At 35.9% G+C, this 18,610-nt stretch overlaps 1 protein-coding gene across 1 annotated transcript in view; it reads right to left on the bottom strand.

Annotated features, from left to right (window-relative positions):
* The window catches only part of LOC122235726 (ankyrin repeat domain-containing protein 26-like), a 91,180-nt gene that overhangs the window by 53,212 nt on the left and 19,358 nt on the right, over window positions 1-18,610 (bottom strand). Inside the window, exons 5-8 of the mRNA XM_042975465.1 lie at window positions 17,701-17,867; window positions 6,324-6,494; window positions 4,054-4,087; window positions 3,340-3,475 (exon numbers count right to left, since the gene is read on the bottom strand). Coding sequence (XP_042831399.1) covers window positions 3,340-3,475; window positions 4,054-4,087; window positions 6,324-6,494; window positions 17,701-17,867 — 508 coding nt within the window. The remainder of the gene's footprint in view (window positions 1-3,339; window positions 3,476-4,053; window positions 4,088-6,323; window positions 6,495-17,700; window positions 17,868-18,610) is intronic.

Here is an 18,610-nt window from a genome sequence, read left to right as displayed (position 1 = left end):
ACTTCTTCTGTTCAGCACTATACTAGCAGGTCTAGCCAATGCAATCAAACAAGATAAAGCAACAAAGGACATCCAGATAGAAAATGAAGTGAAACTGTCTCTACTAGCAAGGACATGGTCACAAAATAGAAGTTGGCAATCTCCAGCCTATGGGCCATGTTACTTGTTTTGGTAAATTAAATTTTATCAAAATACAGCCATGTCCATTAATTTATGCAGTATCTATTGGCTGCTCTTATAGTACAATGGAAAAGCTGGTTAGTTGTGACAGGGAATGTATTGGCTACAAGTCTACAATATTTACCATTGTTAGTAAAATAGTAGTTAAAAATGAATTTTATGACCTTTGCTTATGTAGAAAATCTGACAGGATTAAGAAAAATGCTACTAGAATTAATAAATGAATTTATTATGGCACATGGATGACTCAGTCGGTTGAGTGTCTCTTGATTTCAGCTCAGGCTATGATCCCAGAGTCATGGGATGGAGCCCTATGTCAGGCTTGCACTGAGCATGGGGACTGCTTAAGATTCTCTCTCTCTCTCTCTCTCTCTCTCTCTCTCTCTCTGCCCCTCTCCCCTGCTCATGTATTCTCTCTAATATTAAATATATCTATACATATAAATTTATCAAGGTTGGAGGATACAGAATCATTACACAAAAATCAACTCTATTTCTATATATTAGCTATAAAGAATCAAAAATTAAAATTTCAGGGCATCTGGGTGGCTCAGCTGGTTAAGCACTGGGCTCAGGCTCAGGTCATAATCTCACCGTTGGTGATTTCAAGCCCCACGTCGGGCTCTGTACTGATAGCTTGGAGCCTGGAGCCTGCTTCAGATTCTGTCTAGCTCTCTCTCCGCCCCTCCCCAACTCATGCTCTGTCGCTCTCTCAAGAGTAAGCATTTAAAAAAAATTAAATTTAAGATGTATTATTTACAACTGCACTTAAAATAAAAAAATAATCACAGTTAATATCATAAAAGACAGAAAGACCTATACATTAAACACTACAAAATATTACTGAGAAAATTTTAAAAGACCTATATCAAGGGAGAGATATATACTCTGTTCAGGGGTTAAAAGATTCAATAGAGTCAAGAAGCCAATTCTCCCCAAATAAATCTGTAGATTCAACATAATCTAAACTTAATTTCCAGAAGACCACCAGAGTTGTTTGTTTGTTTGTTTGTTTGTTTTAAGAAACAGACAAACTGATTCTAAAATTCACGTGGAAATGCAAAGGATCCAGAGTAGCGGAAGAACACCGAAAAGAACAGAGCAGGATGACAAACACTACCTGATTTCAAAAATCCTTGTAAACTGGCAGTGATTTAAACAGCATAATATTGGTACAAAGATGGACAAAGAGATCAATGAGACAGAATAGAGCCCATACATAAAGCCACACATATGTGGCCAACTGATTATGACAAAGGAACAATGGCATAAAGTGGAGAAAACACAGCCTTTTCAATAAATGGTGCTGGAACAACTAGATATCCATATGCAAAAGAATGAACTTGTATCCATACTCTGTATCACAAATAAAAAAGAATATAAAATCAGTCATAGATCTAAATGTAAGACCTAAAACTATATAACTTCTAAAAGAAAGCATGAGATAAAAGCTTTGTGACCTTGTGCTATGCAAATATTTCTTAGATATGAAAACCAAAAGCAAGAATCATACAAGAACAAATGAATGTGTAAACTGGACTTCACCAAAAAGAAAAACTGCTCTTTAAAAACACTGTTGAGACAAGGAAAAGTCACAGAGTGGGAGAAGAAAAACCTTGCAAAAAAAAAGAGAGGTGAGAAAGGAACTGTACCTAGCTCTTTCCACAATCTTTCTGTGCCACCATCATGATGCTAGTGAATGTCGTGGCAGATGCTTCCCAAAGCATAACAATACTGAAAAGAGAAGCAAACGCCAGGTTCTTACTAGGCCATGCTCCAAAGACATTGTCCACTTTCTAACTGTGATGATGAAGCATGGTTACACTGGTGAATTTAAAATCATTGATGATCAAAAGAGTTGGGTAAATTGTTGTGAAACTCACAGGCAGGTTAAGCAAGCATGGAGTGACTGGCCCCAGAATTGATGGAAAATGCAAAGATCTAGAAAAATGGCAGAATAATCTGCTCAGTTTGGTTTCATTATACTGACCACCTCAGCTACACTCATGGACCATGAAGAAGGAAGATGAAAACACACAGAAGGGGAAATCCTGGGATTCTTTTTCTAGGGATGTAATACATATGTGAAAATAAAATGCCTCAGTGGAAACAACAACAAAAAAAAAAGAAAACAAAATAAGGAACTGTGTCTAGAATATACAAAGAATTCTGAAAACTCAACAAGTAAGAAAACAAACAAACAAATTTTAAAACAACCAAAGATTTGGACAATTCAAAGAAGATATACAGATGGCAAACAAGCACATGAAAATATGCTCACCATCATCAGTTATTAGGGAAATGTATATTGAAACCATAATGAGATATATACTAAATATCCATCCGAATGGCTAGGATTTAAAAAGCTGACAATACTAAGTGTTCATGAATATGTATGTAGGAATTGGTGCTCTCACAGACTGCTGTTGGGAATGGAAAACCGTACAACTCCTTTAGAAAACAATTTGGCAGCTTCATAATAAGGGAATATGAAGAGACATGAGATTTTTAAGGGTGATGAATATGTTAGCTGTCTGGATTATGGTTATCGTTTCATACGTGTAAACATATGTCAAAACTGTCAAATGACACACTTCATATATGAACTAAACTTCATATATGAACTAAAAATGTTGGAAACGAAAAGCTCTTTCACAGGAAGAAACGTCTAAAACAGTGGATAAGACACAGACGGAAAGAAGGATGTAAAACAATACAAGATGAAGCCAGAGGACTGTGGCCTCTAACCTAATAGCAATGAGAAGTACTAGCTAAGCTTTAAGCAAGGGGGTACCATGATGAAAGACACATTTTTTTAAAACATATACTAATTATGGTTGCAATGTAGACCAAGGTCTTGGGAGGTAGAACGGCAGGGAAAACAATCCTGAAGTTATTTCAGTCATCTAGGAGAAAAATAATGACCTGAACTGGGTGAAGGCACAGAGGAGAAGCAGAGTTAACAAACACATTAGATGTGCCATTCCCTCTAAGAAAGGTACAGTAGAAATGATGACTCTTTGGCTGAGAGGATACAATAGTTCTGCTTTTATTTTAATATAAAACACATTTCTGAGATGAGCAGCTCTATAATACAGCAGTGTTCTATGGTACAGTAGTAGACAAGGTGTGCACATATTACTACAGCAATATACGTACCTTTACAATCCATGCCAAGTTGTTCAATCAGCAACATGAAATTCTTAGAGTAAGGCAACTCACAATGCTCTGAAGCTGCTTCAGATGACTGAATGAAGTCGACAAGGTCATCCATAGAAGTAATTTGCTTTTTGACCTACCAATGAATAATACCATTTCAAAATGTCCCCCAAATATTTATAAAATATACTAGGTGTAGAGAAGTGGTAAATAGCCGTCTTTTTATAAAAGCAAAAACAGGGGCACCTGACTGGCTCAATCGGTTGAGCATCCGACTCCATTTTGGCTCAGGTCATGACCTCAGGGTTCCTGAGTTTGAGTCCCACGTTGACCTCCACAATGACAGCATGGAGCCTGCTTGGGATTCTCTCTCCCCCTCTCCCTCGGCCCCTCCCCTACTTGTGCGTGCTCTCTCTCAAAATACATTTTAAAAATAAGTGAATGAACATTTAAAAGCGAAACCATAGAGACTTTTTAAAAGAACGGATTTTTATCAAAAAGACACTGTTATCCATAGCTAGTATTTCTAAATAACTTTTTCACAGCAAATGTCTCTACAACAAAGGAAGATTTTCTATTTTTTCACTACATCTTTCATAAAGTAATTTTTGCCACTGAACAATATTCCTAACAAATATGTATCAAAATAATATAATAAAATAAAAATAAAATAAATAATAAATAAAATAAAATTACATTGTCTCTTTTGCTTACCTTGTTCTTTTTCTTAGAAATTTTCTTTGCAGGTCTGAAAAAAAACAATTCTTTTCAGGCAAATATTAAATACTTAAAATACAAAGCGTATCTAAACCTATTGTTTCTGATATAAAATCTCTGCATTTGAATCTAATTTTCTACAAAGGGGATTAAACAACAGAGTAACATTAAACAACATCGAAAACATACTACTGCTAATATTAACAAAGGATTAGGTGTATCCAGTTCTAGTATATGTGCTGCTGAAGCAAGCACAACAAAGTACTAAAGTTAGGTAAAAACTAACAAAAGCAAAGTAAAATCCTACTGCTACTTGCATTATTTGATAGGAATGATACCATTGTTTGTGTTGTTGTCATTTTACTAAAAATAAGCTTTTACTGGCACTAAAACCTACTTGGTAAGTGCAAGTTAAGTCCCTATATGAAAGAACCCCTTTTTAACAATCATGATATTAACGTGTTGAAGACTCACTATGCAACTACTCTCTAGGCATTACTATGAGCACTTTACATGTCTTCAAGGTATTTGAAGCCCCACAACAATCCTATGAAGTAGGTTATTATATTAGGTATTTTACACAGGAAGAAAATGAGGCACAGAAAGTCGAAGTGACTTTCCCAAGAAGCCCTAGTCGCTGGCCAAGAACAGACCCTGAATTCAAACCCAGGAATGTGCCTTCAAAGCATGTGTTTTATACTATGTGGTTAAAGTAATACTCCAGTGTTTCTAACTAATATGACAGCAAATGAATCTATATTATGATTCGATTTCTAGCTATAGTGATACATAACAATTTCTGAATCTTACACATTTTTTAAGAGACTTTATACTTGGCAAGATGGGAAATCTACTTTCAATAAACTAAAGATTTGCTTCTTCTAGAGAAGTTCCTCTAGTTCATTCTAGAGAAGAATGAACAGGCATTCATTCATTCATTCATTCCACTGTTTAATTCCACATTTAACACATACTTATTGAGCATACAATCTGTGTCAATGGCACTGTTGGTACAGGAAGCATGGTTTTGGTAATTTAGAGCTCTCTAGTCCAAAAGGAATAATCTGTTATGGATTACTAGTTTCTTTTCCAATTGTAAATAAATAAAATCTTCCCCTTTCCCCAGAACCTAAATAATATTAATTTAATAGAACCAGATACTTTAAAGTCCCTAACACAATCATAGCTATTTGTGATACTATCAAAGGCACTGGATATCTAAAATCATCAAGGAAGGATTAGTTTTATTCAGAATGGCCTCAGTGTTTGCATACATTTATGATAAGTGTGTGTGTGTGTATACAAATATATACATATAGAACTTATACACATATACTTATATATACATATATAAGAAATTATACATATAATTTGTATATTATGCATATGCATATACATATAAATATAATATGTATATTATACATATAATATACATATAATAAATATACATATACATACATATAGGAAATTATACAGCCACATATATATAAATATATATAAATATATAATTAATTAATTAATTAAATTATTAAATTAAATTGATTTACTTATTTTAAATTATTTAATTATTTTATTAAATTATTTAATTTAATAAATTAAATAATTTAATTTAATATATTTTATATATATACATATATACAAATATATATTTATATATATGTATATATATATATATATATACTTGCATACATACATATATATTTTTAAATTTGCACATTCAATTGTATGAGAATACCCCATTGTGGAACCAATTCAGAATAAACCAACTTCTTGCACAAAATCACATGAATAAGAGTAATAAAGACAATTACTATAATTTTTAAAAGATAATGTAATACAATCAACAAACTTCCTAATGTTTGCAAACGCAAACAAAATTAAATTAACTAACCATGTCTATATCTATTGATCATTTCCAACAGAATACATTCTCTAAAAGCTCCCATCTTAAAATAAAAAGAGAAAGAAAATGCCTTTGCAATTCACATTCTTTTTCAGTTATCATCCATTTCTCTATTACCTTTCCCTATTAAAATGCTGTAAGGAGTTGTTTACACTTACTCATCTTCCATGCTTCCATGGTGACTACTGAAACTGCTCCTTGACAAAGTCACTTACCCTCATCACAACTTTTCAAGCAGTGTGTTTGATATGTTGAGTATTTCTTGCTTTAGCTTGGACCTACCTACACTAAAGCATTTTATTTCCACAAAAGGTAATCACTGCTAAAATTCCTTCACAGGCACGTAGGAATTTATAGATTTTACCTGTTTTCATGCTGATCCTTTTCACTGAAATGGCTGCCATCATTCTTTTGTAGTGGACCACCAGTTAGGGAATCTGCCTTCTGCAACACTGGTGTGATCACAGATCCTTTTGATGTCCCTTTTTCATTTTCACCTTTCTTTAACTTCTTCATATGTAAACCAGGTTCCCTCCTTAAAAAAAAAACAAAGCCATTAAAAAGCCATAAAAAAGCCAATGTTTTCTAATAATTTTACTGATAAAGAATAAAAAGACCATTTTCATCAAGTTCTGAATTTTACCCATCTGACTTAATTTGATTAATTCAGAGAACAGTGCTGAAGTACCAACCATACACAAGGAAATACTCATCTGTTGCTTCAAACACAGATAAATATACAATTAGAATACAATGCGATTTGTAAGAATTGACATGTGAAAATCTGTAAGTGAGGACAGAAAGGCTTTACTGAAAAGGGAAAATAAACAGCAGAGGTCACCAGGGAAAAAACAGGAGAAAACCATTTTCTTAGAGATTAGAATGTGAGCACAAAGATTACACAGATGTCATCTAGGTGCCTTGAAAGGAAAAAGTATAAGCTTTTAGAAACTTGGAAAAAAAACCATAAAATACATGGAAGCAAGTAGTAAGAGATCAGTCAGGAAAGATTCTGAAGAACCTTGAAGGTTACACTAAAAAGTTAGAGTTCATTGCCTAAAGGCAGTGACTCTTAGACATGGGAGTAATAACTAGATTTGTGCTCTATTTTTGGCTTTGCTTTTAAATATAAGAATGCTTAATTTCAACAAAGTTTTAAAGTAGCATGAGGTCCATATAACATGAAAGAAGAAATCAGGGAAATATCTTAGGGGAAAAACTACTTTTAAAATACCCATATGTCAGAGCGATATCAGTATGATAGCTGAACAAGATGTACCTTGTTGCGTCTCCCCACCTACAACAAACTGGCATCTTATCCACCCACGGGCAAAACTGCCTTTGCAGGAGCTGTGGGAATCTAGCACCATATTCCAAGGGACCAAGGAAAAGTCTTGCCTACCTGTGCTTCAGGTAACAGGCAGACATACTACAGTCTAATCTGTGGACCTAGCAATAGCCCATAAAGTGCCTCCAGCCCCTCCCTCTCAGCCGCATCTGGGAGTCCCTCCCTAGAAAACACTCTCTAAGATAATCACCCGTGGATGAGAGAGCCTTTTTGGAAAACCAGGTGTCCTGCAGAGAATTTCCAGCATCCCACTGGAGCAAAAAAATCAGGTTTGGACACACTGAAGAGGTAGTCATTAAAGACTGGAGGAGGTGACTGCTACTTCAAATGCAAAGACAGCAATGCAAAACTGCAAAGAATATAAAATATCAAGGAAATATTATACCATCAAAGGATCACAATAATATTCCAGTAATCAATCGGAAACACAGGGAGATCTGTAATTTATTCAAAAGAGAATTCAAAAATAGCAGTTTTAAGGAAACTCAGTGAGTTACAAGAAAAACACAAAAGCCAATTCAATAAAATCAGAAAAACACTCTATGAATAAAATGAGAAGCTTAACAAAGAGCTGGAAATAGTAAAAGCTAACTAAACAAAAATCCTGGAGCTGAAGAGTATAATGAAGGAGATGAAAAAAGCAAGAGTGATCACTTACAGGAAATGGATCAAGCAAAAAAAAATGTGAATTGAAAGACAGGAACTATCAAATTATCCAGTCAGCAGAGAACAAAGTCAAAAGAATGAAAAAGAGTGAGAAAAGACTATGTGACTACAAGTGAACCCTCATAAGGCTATTAGCAATGTCTCAGCAGAAACCTTCCATGCCAGGAGGCAGTGGGATTACATATTCAAAGTGCTAAGAGAAAAAAGACTACCAATCAAGAATACTTTACTCAGCAAAATTATCCTTCAGAAATCAAATCGAATAAATACATTTGATATACCGCATTAACAGGATAAAAAAATCATATCATCATCCCAGCATGGGAGAAAAAAGCATTTGACAAAATTCAACATCTTTTCAAGATAAAAACTCTCAACAATGTGGGTACTGAATTATCACACCTGGACATAATGAAGCCCAATATGATAAGCCCATAGCCAACATCATATGCAGTGGTAAAAAACGGAAAGCTTTTACTCTAAGTTCAAGAACAAGGCAAAGTTGCCCACTTGACCACTCCTATTCAACAGGATAGAGGAAGTCCTAGCCAAAGCAGTCAGGCAAGAAAAGGAAATAAAAGGCATCCAAATCAGAAAAGAAGAAGTAAAACTGTCTTTGTTTACAGATGATATGTTCTTATATATAGAAAATCCTGAAGATACCACCAAAAAGCTGTTCCATGGATGAAGGATACCAAATCAACATAAAGATGCAGGGGTGCCCGGGTGGCTCAGTCAGTTAAGCTTCTGACTTCGGCTAAGTTCATGATCTCATGGTTTATGGTTCAAGCCCTCTATTGGGCTCTGTGCTGACAGTTCGAAGCCTGGAGCCTGCTTTGGATTCTCTCTCTCTCTCTCTCTCTCTCTCTCTCTCTCTCTCTCTCTCTCCCCCTCCCCTGTTCACACTCTGTCTCTTTAGCCTCTACTACAAAGCTGTGATCATCAAGACAGTATGGTATTGGCACAAAAACAGACACACAGACCAATGGAATAGAATAGAAACCCCAGAGGTGAACCCACAAATGTATGGCCAACTAAACATTGACAAAGCAGGAAAGAGTATCCCATGGGAAAAAAAGACAGTCTCTTTCTTCTGGGAGAACTGGACAGCAACATGCAGAAGAATGAAACTAGACGACTTTTCTTATACCATACACACAAATAAACTCAAAATGGATGAAGGACCTGAATGTGAGACAGGAAACCATCAAAACCCTAGAGGAGAAAGCAGGAAAAAAAACCTCTTTGACCTCCGCCGCAGCAATTTCTTACTTGACACATCTCCCAAGGCAAGGGAATGGAAAGCAAAAATGAACTATTGGGACCTCGTCAAGATAAAAAGCTTCTGCACTGCAAAGGAATCAATCAACAAAACCGAAAGGCAACCGACAGAATGGGAGAAGATAGTTGCAAATGACATATCACATAAAGGAAGGGCTAATATCCAGAACCTGTACAGAACTCACCAAAATCCACATCTACAAAACAAATAATCCAGGGAAGAAATGGGCAGAAGACATGAATAGACACTTTTCACAAAGAAGACATCCAGATGGACAACAGACACATGGAAAGATGCTCAACGTCACTCCTCATCGGGGAAATACAAATCTAAACCACACTGAGATACCACCTCAAGCTGGTCAGAGTGGCTAAAATGAACAAATCAGGAGACTACAGATGCTGGCAAGGATGTGGAGAAACAGGAACCCTCTTGCACTGTTGGTGGGAATGCAAACTGGTGCAGCCACTCTGGAAAACAGCGTGGAGCTTCCTAAAATAATTAAAAATAGAACAACCCTAGGACCCAGCAATAGCACTGCTGGGAATTTACCCAAGGGATACAGGAGTGCTGATGCATAGGGGCACATGTACCCCAATGTATACAGTAGCACTTTCAACAATCGCCAAATTATGGAAAGAGCCTAAATGTCCATCACCCGAGGAATGGAGAAAGAAGATGTGGTTTATATATACAATGGAATACTACTTGGCAATGAGAAAGAGTGAAATATGGCCATTTGCAACAACGTGGATGGAATAGGAGGGTATTATGCAAAGTGAAATAAGTCAGGCAGAGAAAGACAGATACCATATGATTTCACCTATATGTGGATCCTGAGAAACTTGACAGGAGACCATGGGTGGGGGGATGGGGAAAAAAAGTTACAGAGAGGGAGGGAGGCAAACAATAAGAGACTCGTAAACACTGAGAATAAACTAAGGGTTGATAGGAGGTGGGGGAGAGGGGAAAGTGGGTGATAGGCATTGAGAAGGGCACCTGTTGGGATGAGCACTGGGTGTTGTATGGAAACCAATTTGACAATAGATTATATTTAGTAAAAAAAAATTACAAAATCAGCATCAAGAGATCCGTTACATTTCTAAACAATAACAATGAAATAGCTGAAAAAGAAATATAAAGAAAAAATCCCCTTCCCCAAAGCATCAAAAAGAACAAAATACTTTGGAATAATTTTAATCAAGGATTTCTGAAAGATAGGTACAGTAAAAACTACAAGACATTGGTAAAAGAAATAGCAGGGACACAAACAAATGGGAAGATACCCCGTTGTTATGGATTCGAAAAATTAGTGTCATTAAATATCCACATTACCTGAAACCACCCACAGAGTTAATGCAATCCTTGTCAAAATTCCAATGACCTTTTTCACAGAAATAGGAAAAGCATTCCTCAAATGTGTAAGGAACAAGAAAGACCCCAAATAGCCAAAACAATCCTAAGAAAGAAGAACAAAGCTGGAAGCATCACACTTGCTGGTGTCAAACTATTACAAAGTTATGGTAATAAAAACCGTATGAAGTTGCACACACACACACAAAAAAAACACAAAGATGAATGAAACAGAATCAAGAACCCAGAAATAAACCCATGCATAAAGTCAACTAAAAACCCATGCATAAAGTCTCTTTGTTAAGAGACCCAAGAATACTCAAAAGAAAAAAGGTAATCTCTTCAATACATGATGGTGAGAAAACTGGATATTAACATGCAAAAGAATAAAACTGTGCCTCTACCTTACACCACTCACAAAAGTCAACCCAAACGCAAATAAAGACTTCTATATAAAATCTTAAATCATAAAACTCCTAGAAGAAAACAGAGGATAAAAGCTCCTTGACATAGATCTTACGAATGATTTAGGATAGGACATCCAAAGTACAAGCAATAAAAGCAAAAACAACCAATGCAATCAACAATGTTTCTGCACAGCAAAAGAAACAAGCAACATGACGGAAAGGCAACCTATGGAAAGGATGAAAACATTCGCAAGCTACAAATATGAAAAACGTCAATATCTAAAATGTGTGAGGAATTCATACAATTCAACAGCTAAAAACAAATATAATTAAAAACTGGGCAAGGCACCTTAAAAGACATCTCTCCTCAAAACATATTCAAATGGCCAAGGGTACACAAGAAGGTGCTCGATATCACTATTCATCAGGGAAATGCAAATCAAAACTGCAGTATATAGATATCACTTTGACCTATTAAAAAGGCTATTGTCAAAAAGACAAGAGATATCGTTGGCAAGGATGTACAGGAAAGGAATTCCTTGTACTCCTGTAGGACTGTAAATTGGGACAGCCACTATGTAAAACAGTATGGTGGCTCCTCAACAAACTAACAATAGAACCTCCATATGAGCCAATAATCCCATTTCTGGGTATATGTCTTAAAGACATGACATCCTTATCTTGGAGAGATATCTGCAGCCCTATCTTTATTGCAGCATTATTTACAATAGTCAAGAAACATAGGGCGCCTGGGTGGCTCAGTCGGTTAAGTGGCCAACTTCGGCCCAGGTCATTATCTCGCGGCCCATGAGTTCAAGCCCCACGTCGGGCTCTGTGCTGACAGCTCAGAGCCTGGAGCCTGTTTCAGATTCTGTGTCTCCCTCTCTCTGACCCTCCCCCGTTCATGCTTTGTCTCTCTCTGTCTCAAAAATAAATAAACGCTAAAAAAAAATTTTAAAAAAATAGTCAAGAAACAACCTAAGCATCCATCAGTGGATCCATGGATTAAAAAATATGGTATACAGTTACAATGGAATATTTTCAGCCACAAACAAGAAGGAAATCCTGCCATTTGTGACAACATGAGTGAAACTTGAGGGCTTTATGCTTAGTGAAAAGAAGTCAGACACAGGAAGACAAACACTGCATGATCTGACTTATATGTGGAATTAAAAAAAAATTGCACAAGAAACAGAACAGACTGGTGGTTGCCAGGGTTAGGAGGCTGTGAGAAATGGGTAGATATTGGTCAAAGGGTACAAACTACCTGTTACAAGATTAATAAATTCTGGGGATTTAATGTGCAGGATGGTGATTACAATGAACAATACTGTATCATATCATTTGAAAGTTGCTACAAGACTAGATCATCACAAACAAGAAATGATATTTATGTGAGATGATGGAAGTATTAACACTATTGTGGTAATCATTTGACAATATAAAAGTGTATCAAATTAATACAGGTACACCTTACAGTTAGTTACACAGATGTATGTTACTTATATCTCATAAATCTGGAAAAACTTAAAAAATTCAAAAGTACTCATATGTTATTATCTATCACTCAAAAATAACAATCATCTGATTAGTTATGCTTTTGTTTAAAAAAAAAATGGTTTGCAGCGCCTGGATGGCTCAGTACGTTAAGTGTATGACTTTGGCTCGGTTTGTGATCTAAGGGTTTGTGGCTTCGATCCCCACATCGGACTGTGTGCTGACAGCCCAGAGTCTGGATCCTGCTTTGGAATCTTTGTCTCCCCCTCTCTCTGCCCCTCCCCAACTCTCACTTTGTCTCTCTCCAAATGAAGAAACATTTTAAACAATTAAAATAAATGATTTGGTAAATTGTGTATACTTTTAGCCTAATATCTAATCCTGATAGAAAAAAATGGGGGATTCACCAAAAAGAAAATTATAATTCTGTTTTCATGGACTAAATGCATGCAACAGAATATTATTACCATACAGCTACGTACATTTCCAAAAATAATGAAATTTCCCACAGATTATTTAAGACTTAAACATGAGCCCCGAAGAGCACCAAAAACAAAAACAAAACTAACAATTTTTTTTCAAAAACTGTTATACGGATAACTTTCTTCGTGGAAATAACATCCAAGAAAAGAAGAATCTTTCTGAAAGCAATTATCAAACAATTCCTCTCGACTCAAATTTCAAAAATGAATCTGTAATTATAGAATTTGAAATAGCTTTCATTTTGAACCCAGTCAATAGAAGCAACTTTTAAGTAGAAAACATCTGGTGAAAGCCACCTCAAACTTAGAAAAAACAAAACAAAACAAAACAAAACAAAACAAAAAGAAACCCTAACACGTAGCCATGGTAACAAGAAGCCACCAGAATCAGTTTTAAATGTGTTAATCAATGCCCACCAGCCCTATTCACCAACCAATCCATTTCAGCTCCTTCCTTCTGAAAGACAGCAAATAAAGGACAAAAATGACTCCAATACACATGCTTCAGCGTGGCAACGAATCCACAACAGTATCACCCAAATAAGCATGGTGCTTCAGATGATGACAAACCATTTAATTTTCTGAAAGTCTCCCCATCCTTAAACTCCACTCTTCTCCAAACCCTGTATAAGAATAGCAGACTGCTCTGTCAGAAACGACTATACCTAACCAGCAAAGCTCGCTCTTATTTGTAAGTGATCAATTCCAACTTCATCTTTTTATTTCAGATATTGAGGGCTCATAACGTTTGGCAAGAATTTTTAAAGTCCTATAATAATTTGCCACCATATTTTAGTTTCCTTAATAAATATAAAGGAAGTTTGCTATTCCTTTGATACATTTCACCATAATTAAAACTAACATAAATACAACTAAAAGAATAAGTAGCAAGTAAACACAATATTGGGCCCCCTAAAATCCAAAAACTGTATATAACTGGCAGGTTTACTTGTCAGAATGAACCCACGCCAAACTTTGTCAAGGTGGGGACTAGTATTATGTCCCCACTACACTATACACACAAGTTAAACTCCGTTCACTCAATAAACATTATTGAATAAGTACTATATAGACTAGAACATTTTCTAGGCACTGAGGACATGGCAATGAACAGATAACAATCCTACTCATGAGTGAAGTAAACATACAATAACAATAAGCTACACAGGCAAAATATATAGTATTAGAGGAGAAAAACTAAAGCAGATAAATCACATTTTGATGTGTTATAGGGAAAAGCGTAGTTGAAGTACTAGTCAGGATGGCCAAGAAAGGCCTTGCTGAGAAAGTGACTTTTAAGCAAAAACCTGAAAGGAAAAACAAACAAAAAAGGAAAAAGCAAGCCATGAGGTATCTGAGGGAAAGCATTCCAGATAGAGTCAACAGCAAATACAGAAGTATGTCCGAAGTACTTAAAGAGTAGTGAGAAATCAGTATGGCTGGACAGAATGAAAGGGGTAGAAAAGAGTTCAAATCAGAGAGAGAGAAGGAGACACCTGATCATATACAGGCCTTGCCGGCATTAGGAAGAGTTTTGTCATGTACTCTGAGTGAAATGGGAGGCAATTAAGCTTTGAGCAGAGGAAGGACACAATCCGACTTACGTTTTACTAGATCCAATGTGTTTAGAATTAACGGAAACAGAGGAAAAACAAAAGAAGAAACAAACAAACAAGAAGACCATTTAGTTACCTATTACACCAATATAAACAACAGATGATAGTCTATTGGTCATGGAAGATGTGTTTGGATTCTCGATATATTCGAAGGAAGACATGACAAGATTTGCTGACAGATGAGATGTGATGTGTATGAAAAAGAAAACGAAAAGAGAAAGAAAAAGTGAAAGAAAAAGAAAAGAAAGACAGGAGTCAAAGATGACACCAAGTTTTTTAGCAGAGCAACTCATAGAACTGTTATTAACTCAATTAGGAAAGACATGAAAGGCAAATATTAAGAAAGAATATCAGGAGTTCAATTTGGGACATGTTAAGTTTGCAATAGCTATCCAGAAAGAGATATCAAGTAGGCAGTTTGATAGGCGGGCCTGGAATTATGGAGAGAGATCCGGGCTGGAGAAGTAAACTTGAGGATCATTAGAATATACAAGATAGTAAAAGTGAAGAGAAGGAAAATCAAAGGCAAATTCCTGGAAGACATCAATGGGTTAAAAGGTGGGGGACGAGAAGAAACAAGCAAATCAGGCTGAGGTGTACAGACTAGAAAGGCAGCGGGAAAATCAGGTGAGTGAATGACAGCCTACAAGCAACATGGAGACAGAATTTTGGAGGAGAGAGTTTTCCATTGGGTCAAATATCGCTGAAAGGTTAAGTAAAATGAGATGTATGAAATTGTTTAGATTTATTAAAGTGAAAATCGGTGGTAACCTTGAAAAAACAATTCTGGAGGAATGAGAGGGAAAATTGCTACAATGAATTCAAGAGTGGATGGGAGGAAGGGAAATCAGGATCAAAGAGTGAAGAAGGCTAAGTGGAATGGTCATGGTTGATTTAATTTTCTATTATTGCTGTAGTTTTCAATTGTTACATAATGATTAGGTAGTATTTTTGTAATATTTGGAAGTCTTAAAAATTGCATATATGTAACACTAGTTTTTTTTTTTTTTTGCTTTTTTAAAATGCCAGACCAAGGTACAAAATAACTCACAAAATTATACACTGAGAAGACTCCTTAAATTTTTTCTAGATATATAATATTATATAAGCTGATTACCATTTTTCTCATGCTTAGAAAGACCACAGAAAAACTAAGTTTCAAGGGCAGTATTTCGTGCTTGATAAAAATTATTGAACTCTAAGGGCACCTGGGTGGCCCAGTCCACGAAGCATCCAACTCTTGATTTCGGCTCAGGACATGATCTCTAGGTTCTCTAGCATTGAGCTCTGCACTGACTGCATGGAGTCTCCTTGGGATTCTCTCTCTCCCTCTCTCTTTGCTCCTCCCCCACTCATGTGTGCATGCTCTCTCTCTCTCTCAAAATAAACAAACATTTTTAAAACGTCACCCAACTCTAGGATATTTTATACTATCCAAAGTAATGAGTCATATTAAAATTTTATACACAGAAGTAAAAGGGGTTGGGAATGCAGAAAATAGTCCTACTTTGTAAACTGAATTGTCACAAATTGTATAACATGAAGGCACTGTTGAAAAATTTGTTGTGGTTCATGTTGAATTATATTCTCTAAAAAGGCAGGATAATGGCATGCAAGCAAGGTACCTTTATAAAAACGATTCATTGCATTACCAGCATCTTGGCTTATAGCACAGGGGCCATGAAATGTTTATATAGAATATGAGACATGTTGCCACGTGAATCCTCTTGGCAATAATCAGATTAAGTTGAGGGTCCAACATTGGAGCACTCATGCACTGGGAAACAAAACCAAAAATCTAATAACTAGCAATTTTGTTGGTAGACTGCCAGTGTAGCAGGGGACTTCCGTTTGCAATTCAGTAGATATTAAAAGTATTCTAACAAAATGTGCATAAGACATGACGTCAAACCCAACCATATGCTTTAAATATACTTTGTTAAACCATCAGTACACATAGACCTAAATTCATTTTTTAAAATAGTCACATACTCCATTACTTTATAGAAGTGAAACTTTACTTCCTTATTAATGAATGGATATTTAGCCTATCTCTGGGGCCCATAGGTGGCTCAGTCTGGTGAGCATCTGACTGTTGATGTTGGCTCAGCTCATGATCTTGTGGTCGTGAGATCGAGCCCTGTGTTGGCCTCTGCACTGTTAACGTGGAGTCTGCTTGGGATTCTCTCTCTCTCCCTCTCTGTCTCTGCTCCCCCTCAATGCTTGGGCTCCAGAGTGTGCACATTCTCTGTCTGTCTCTCAAAATAAGTCAATAAACATTTAGACTATCTCCAAATGTTTGATATGGGAATGCTATAATAAATATCCTTCACATATACATGTAATATATTTATATAAGTAACCTTAATATATCTGTCCTATTTTGTATATGTAATAATATATAATAAATGCCCTTATAGTGTGTGTGTGTGTGTGTGTGTGTGTGTGTGTTTGCATGTGCAGGCACACGCGCTTGCTTATAGAAGTCACATATTTCAGAAGGACCCAGTCCTGGCAATGACACCATTGGAATAAAGAGATGACCTACCTGAAATATTTTTCTCACGTTATATTATTTATTTTTGACAGTGACAAAGACAGAGCACAAGCAGGGGAGGGGCAGAGAAAGAGGGAGACACAGAATCTGAAGCAGGCTCCAGGCTCTGAGCTGTTAGCACAGAGCCTGACACAAGGCTCAAGCTCGTGAAGTGCAAGATCATGACCTGAGCCAAAGTTGGATGCTTACCCAACTGTGCCACCCAGGTGCCCCGACATATTTGAAATTTTGAAATACACTGCTAAATCACCTTTCAGAAAGGAGTTACCAATTTCATCCAGCCACAGTGTCTAAGAATGTCATTTTCCTCACATTTCCTAACTTTGGTTATTTTTCTAAATAAAATATTTATCACTATGACTGCAAAAAATGGTATCTCATTGGTATTTACATTTTTCTCATTAGCACGTAGGATGAAATATCTCCACAAAAAATACGAAATTTGTTCATCATGAACATTAGCTCAAACTAGAAAAGATTGTTGCATAGGAAAATAACAATTATCTACTATTTAAATATTGCTATAGGCTTACATATCAGAATCTTTATTTTCTGTAATAGGCAATTGATGGTTATCAGTTTTTCCATTCTGTCTTTGTGGAATTAATCCAGCAGCCGCAACATCATGTATGTTTTCTGATACTTCCATGTCACTTCCTCTGTGCTTCTTTTTTTCTTCAACTTTTAATGGAACTTGATACTAAAGGTAATTGTTACTTTAGTCAATAAAAAAGTTTTTTTTCATTAACTTTATCAGTTGACACTTAGTTTGTCATAAATTCAATGGAGGAATATATTTTGTGTTTACTTTATCATTACAATAATTGTTATTTTTATAAACTCTGCTTCATTTCTGTTGAAAATAAAAAAAGGCAGAAGTTACCAAAATTTCTAAAAGGGCTTTCTTAATTTTGTACTCTTATTCATATCCACACTTTGCTACTGAGAATTCCCCACCCACCCCCACCCCATCTGACCAAGAGATACAAAGAAATAAAAAGACAAGAGACAAAATTTGTCCTTTTCTATCCTTACCACCTGGGTTTAACACAACATCCAGATTTAAAACATGTGACATGGAGGTGCTCCAGTAACAAAACCAGGAAGCTTTCCTCTTTCTGCACGAAGCTATTCTTTCCCTGACTGCCTTTTACAATTCTTTTTCTTTTGGATCCTAAGATTCTCAAAAAAAAGTGACAGTGTCCCCTAAAATTTATGAACCAAAGTTTGCCACAACACAAAAGGAACAAAGTGAAACAGATGTTAGGGTGGAATTCTGGGAAATTAGTAATGCTCTCCGAATCTCACATTCAATAACCATAAAACTTTATAGGGAGAGGGTATAAAAGTAATGATCACCTTTAATCCCATTTGCTACTGATAATGGGAGTAAAACTCAAAAAGGTTAAATGATTTGTCCCAAGTTCTTAAAGTGGCATTCCC

The sequence above is a fragment of the Panthera tigris genome, chromosome F3 (assembly GCF_018350195.1).
Source record: "Panthera tigris isolate Pti1 chromosome F3, P.tigris_Pti1_mat1.1, whole genome shotgun sequence".
Classification (NCBI taxonomy): domain Eukaryota; kingdom Metazoa; phylum Chordata; class Mammalia; order Carnivora; family Felidae; genus Panthera; species Panthera tigris.
This window is presented reverse-complemented; position numbering and strand designations above follow the sequence as displayed.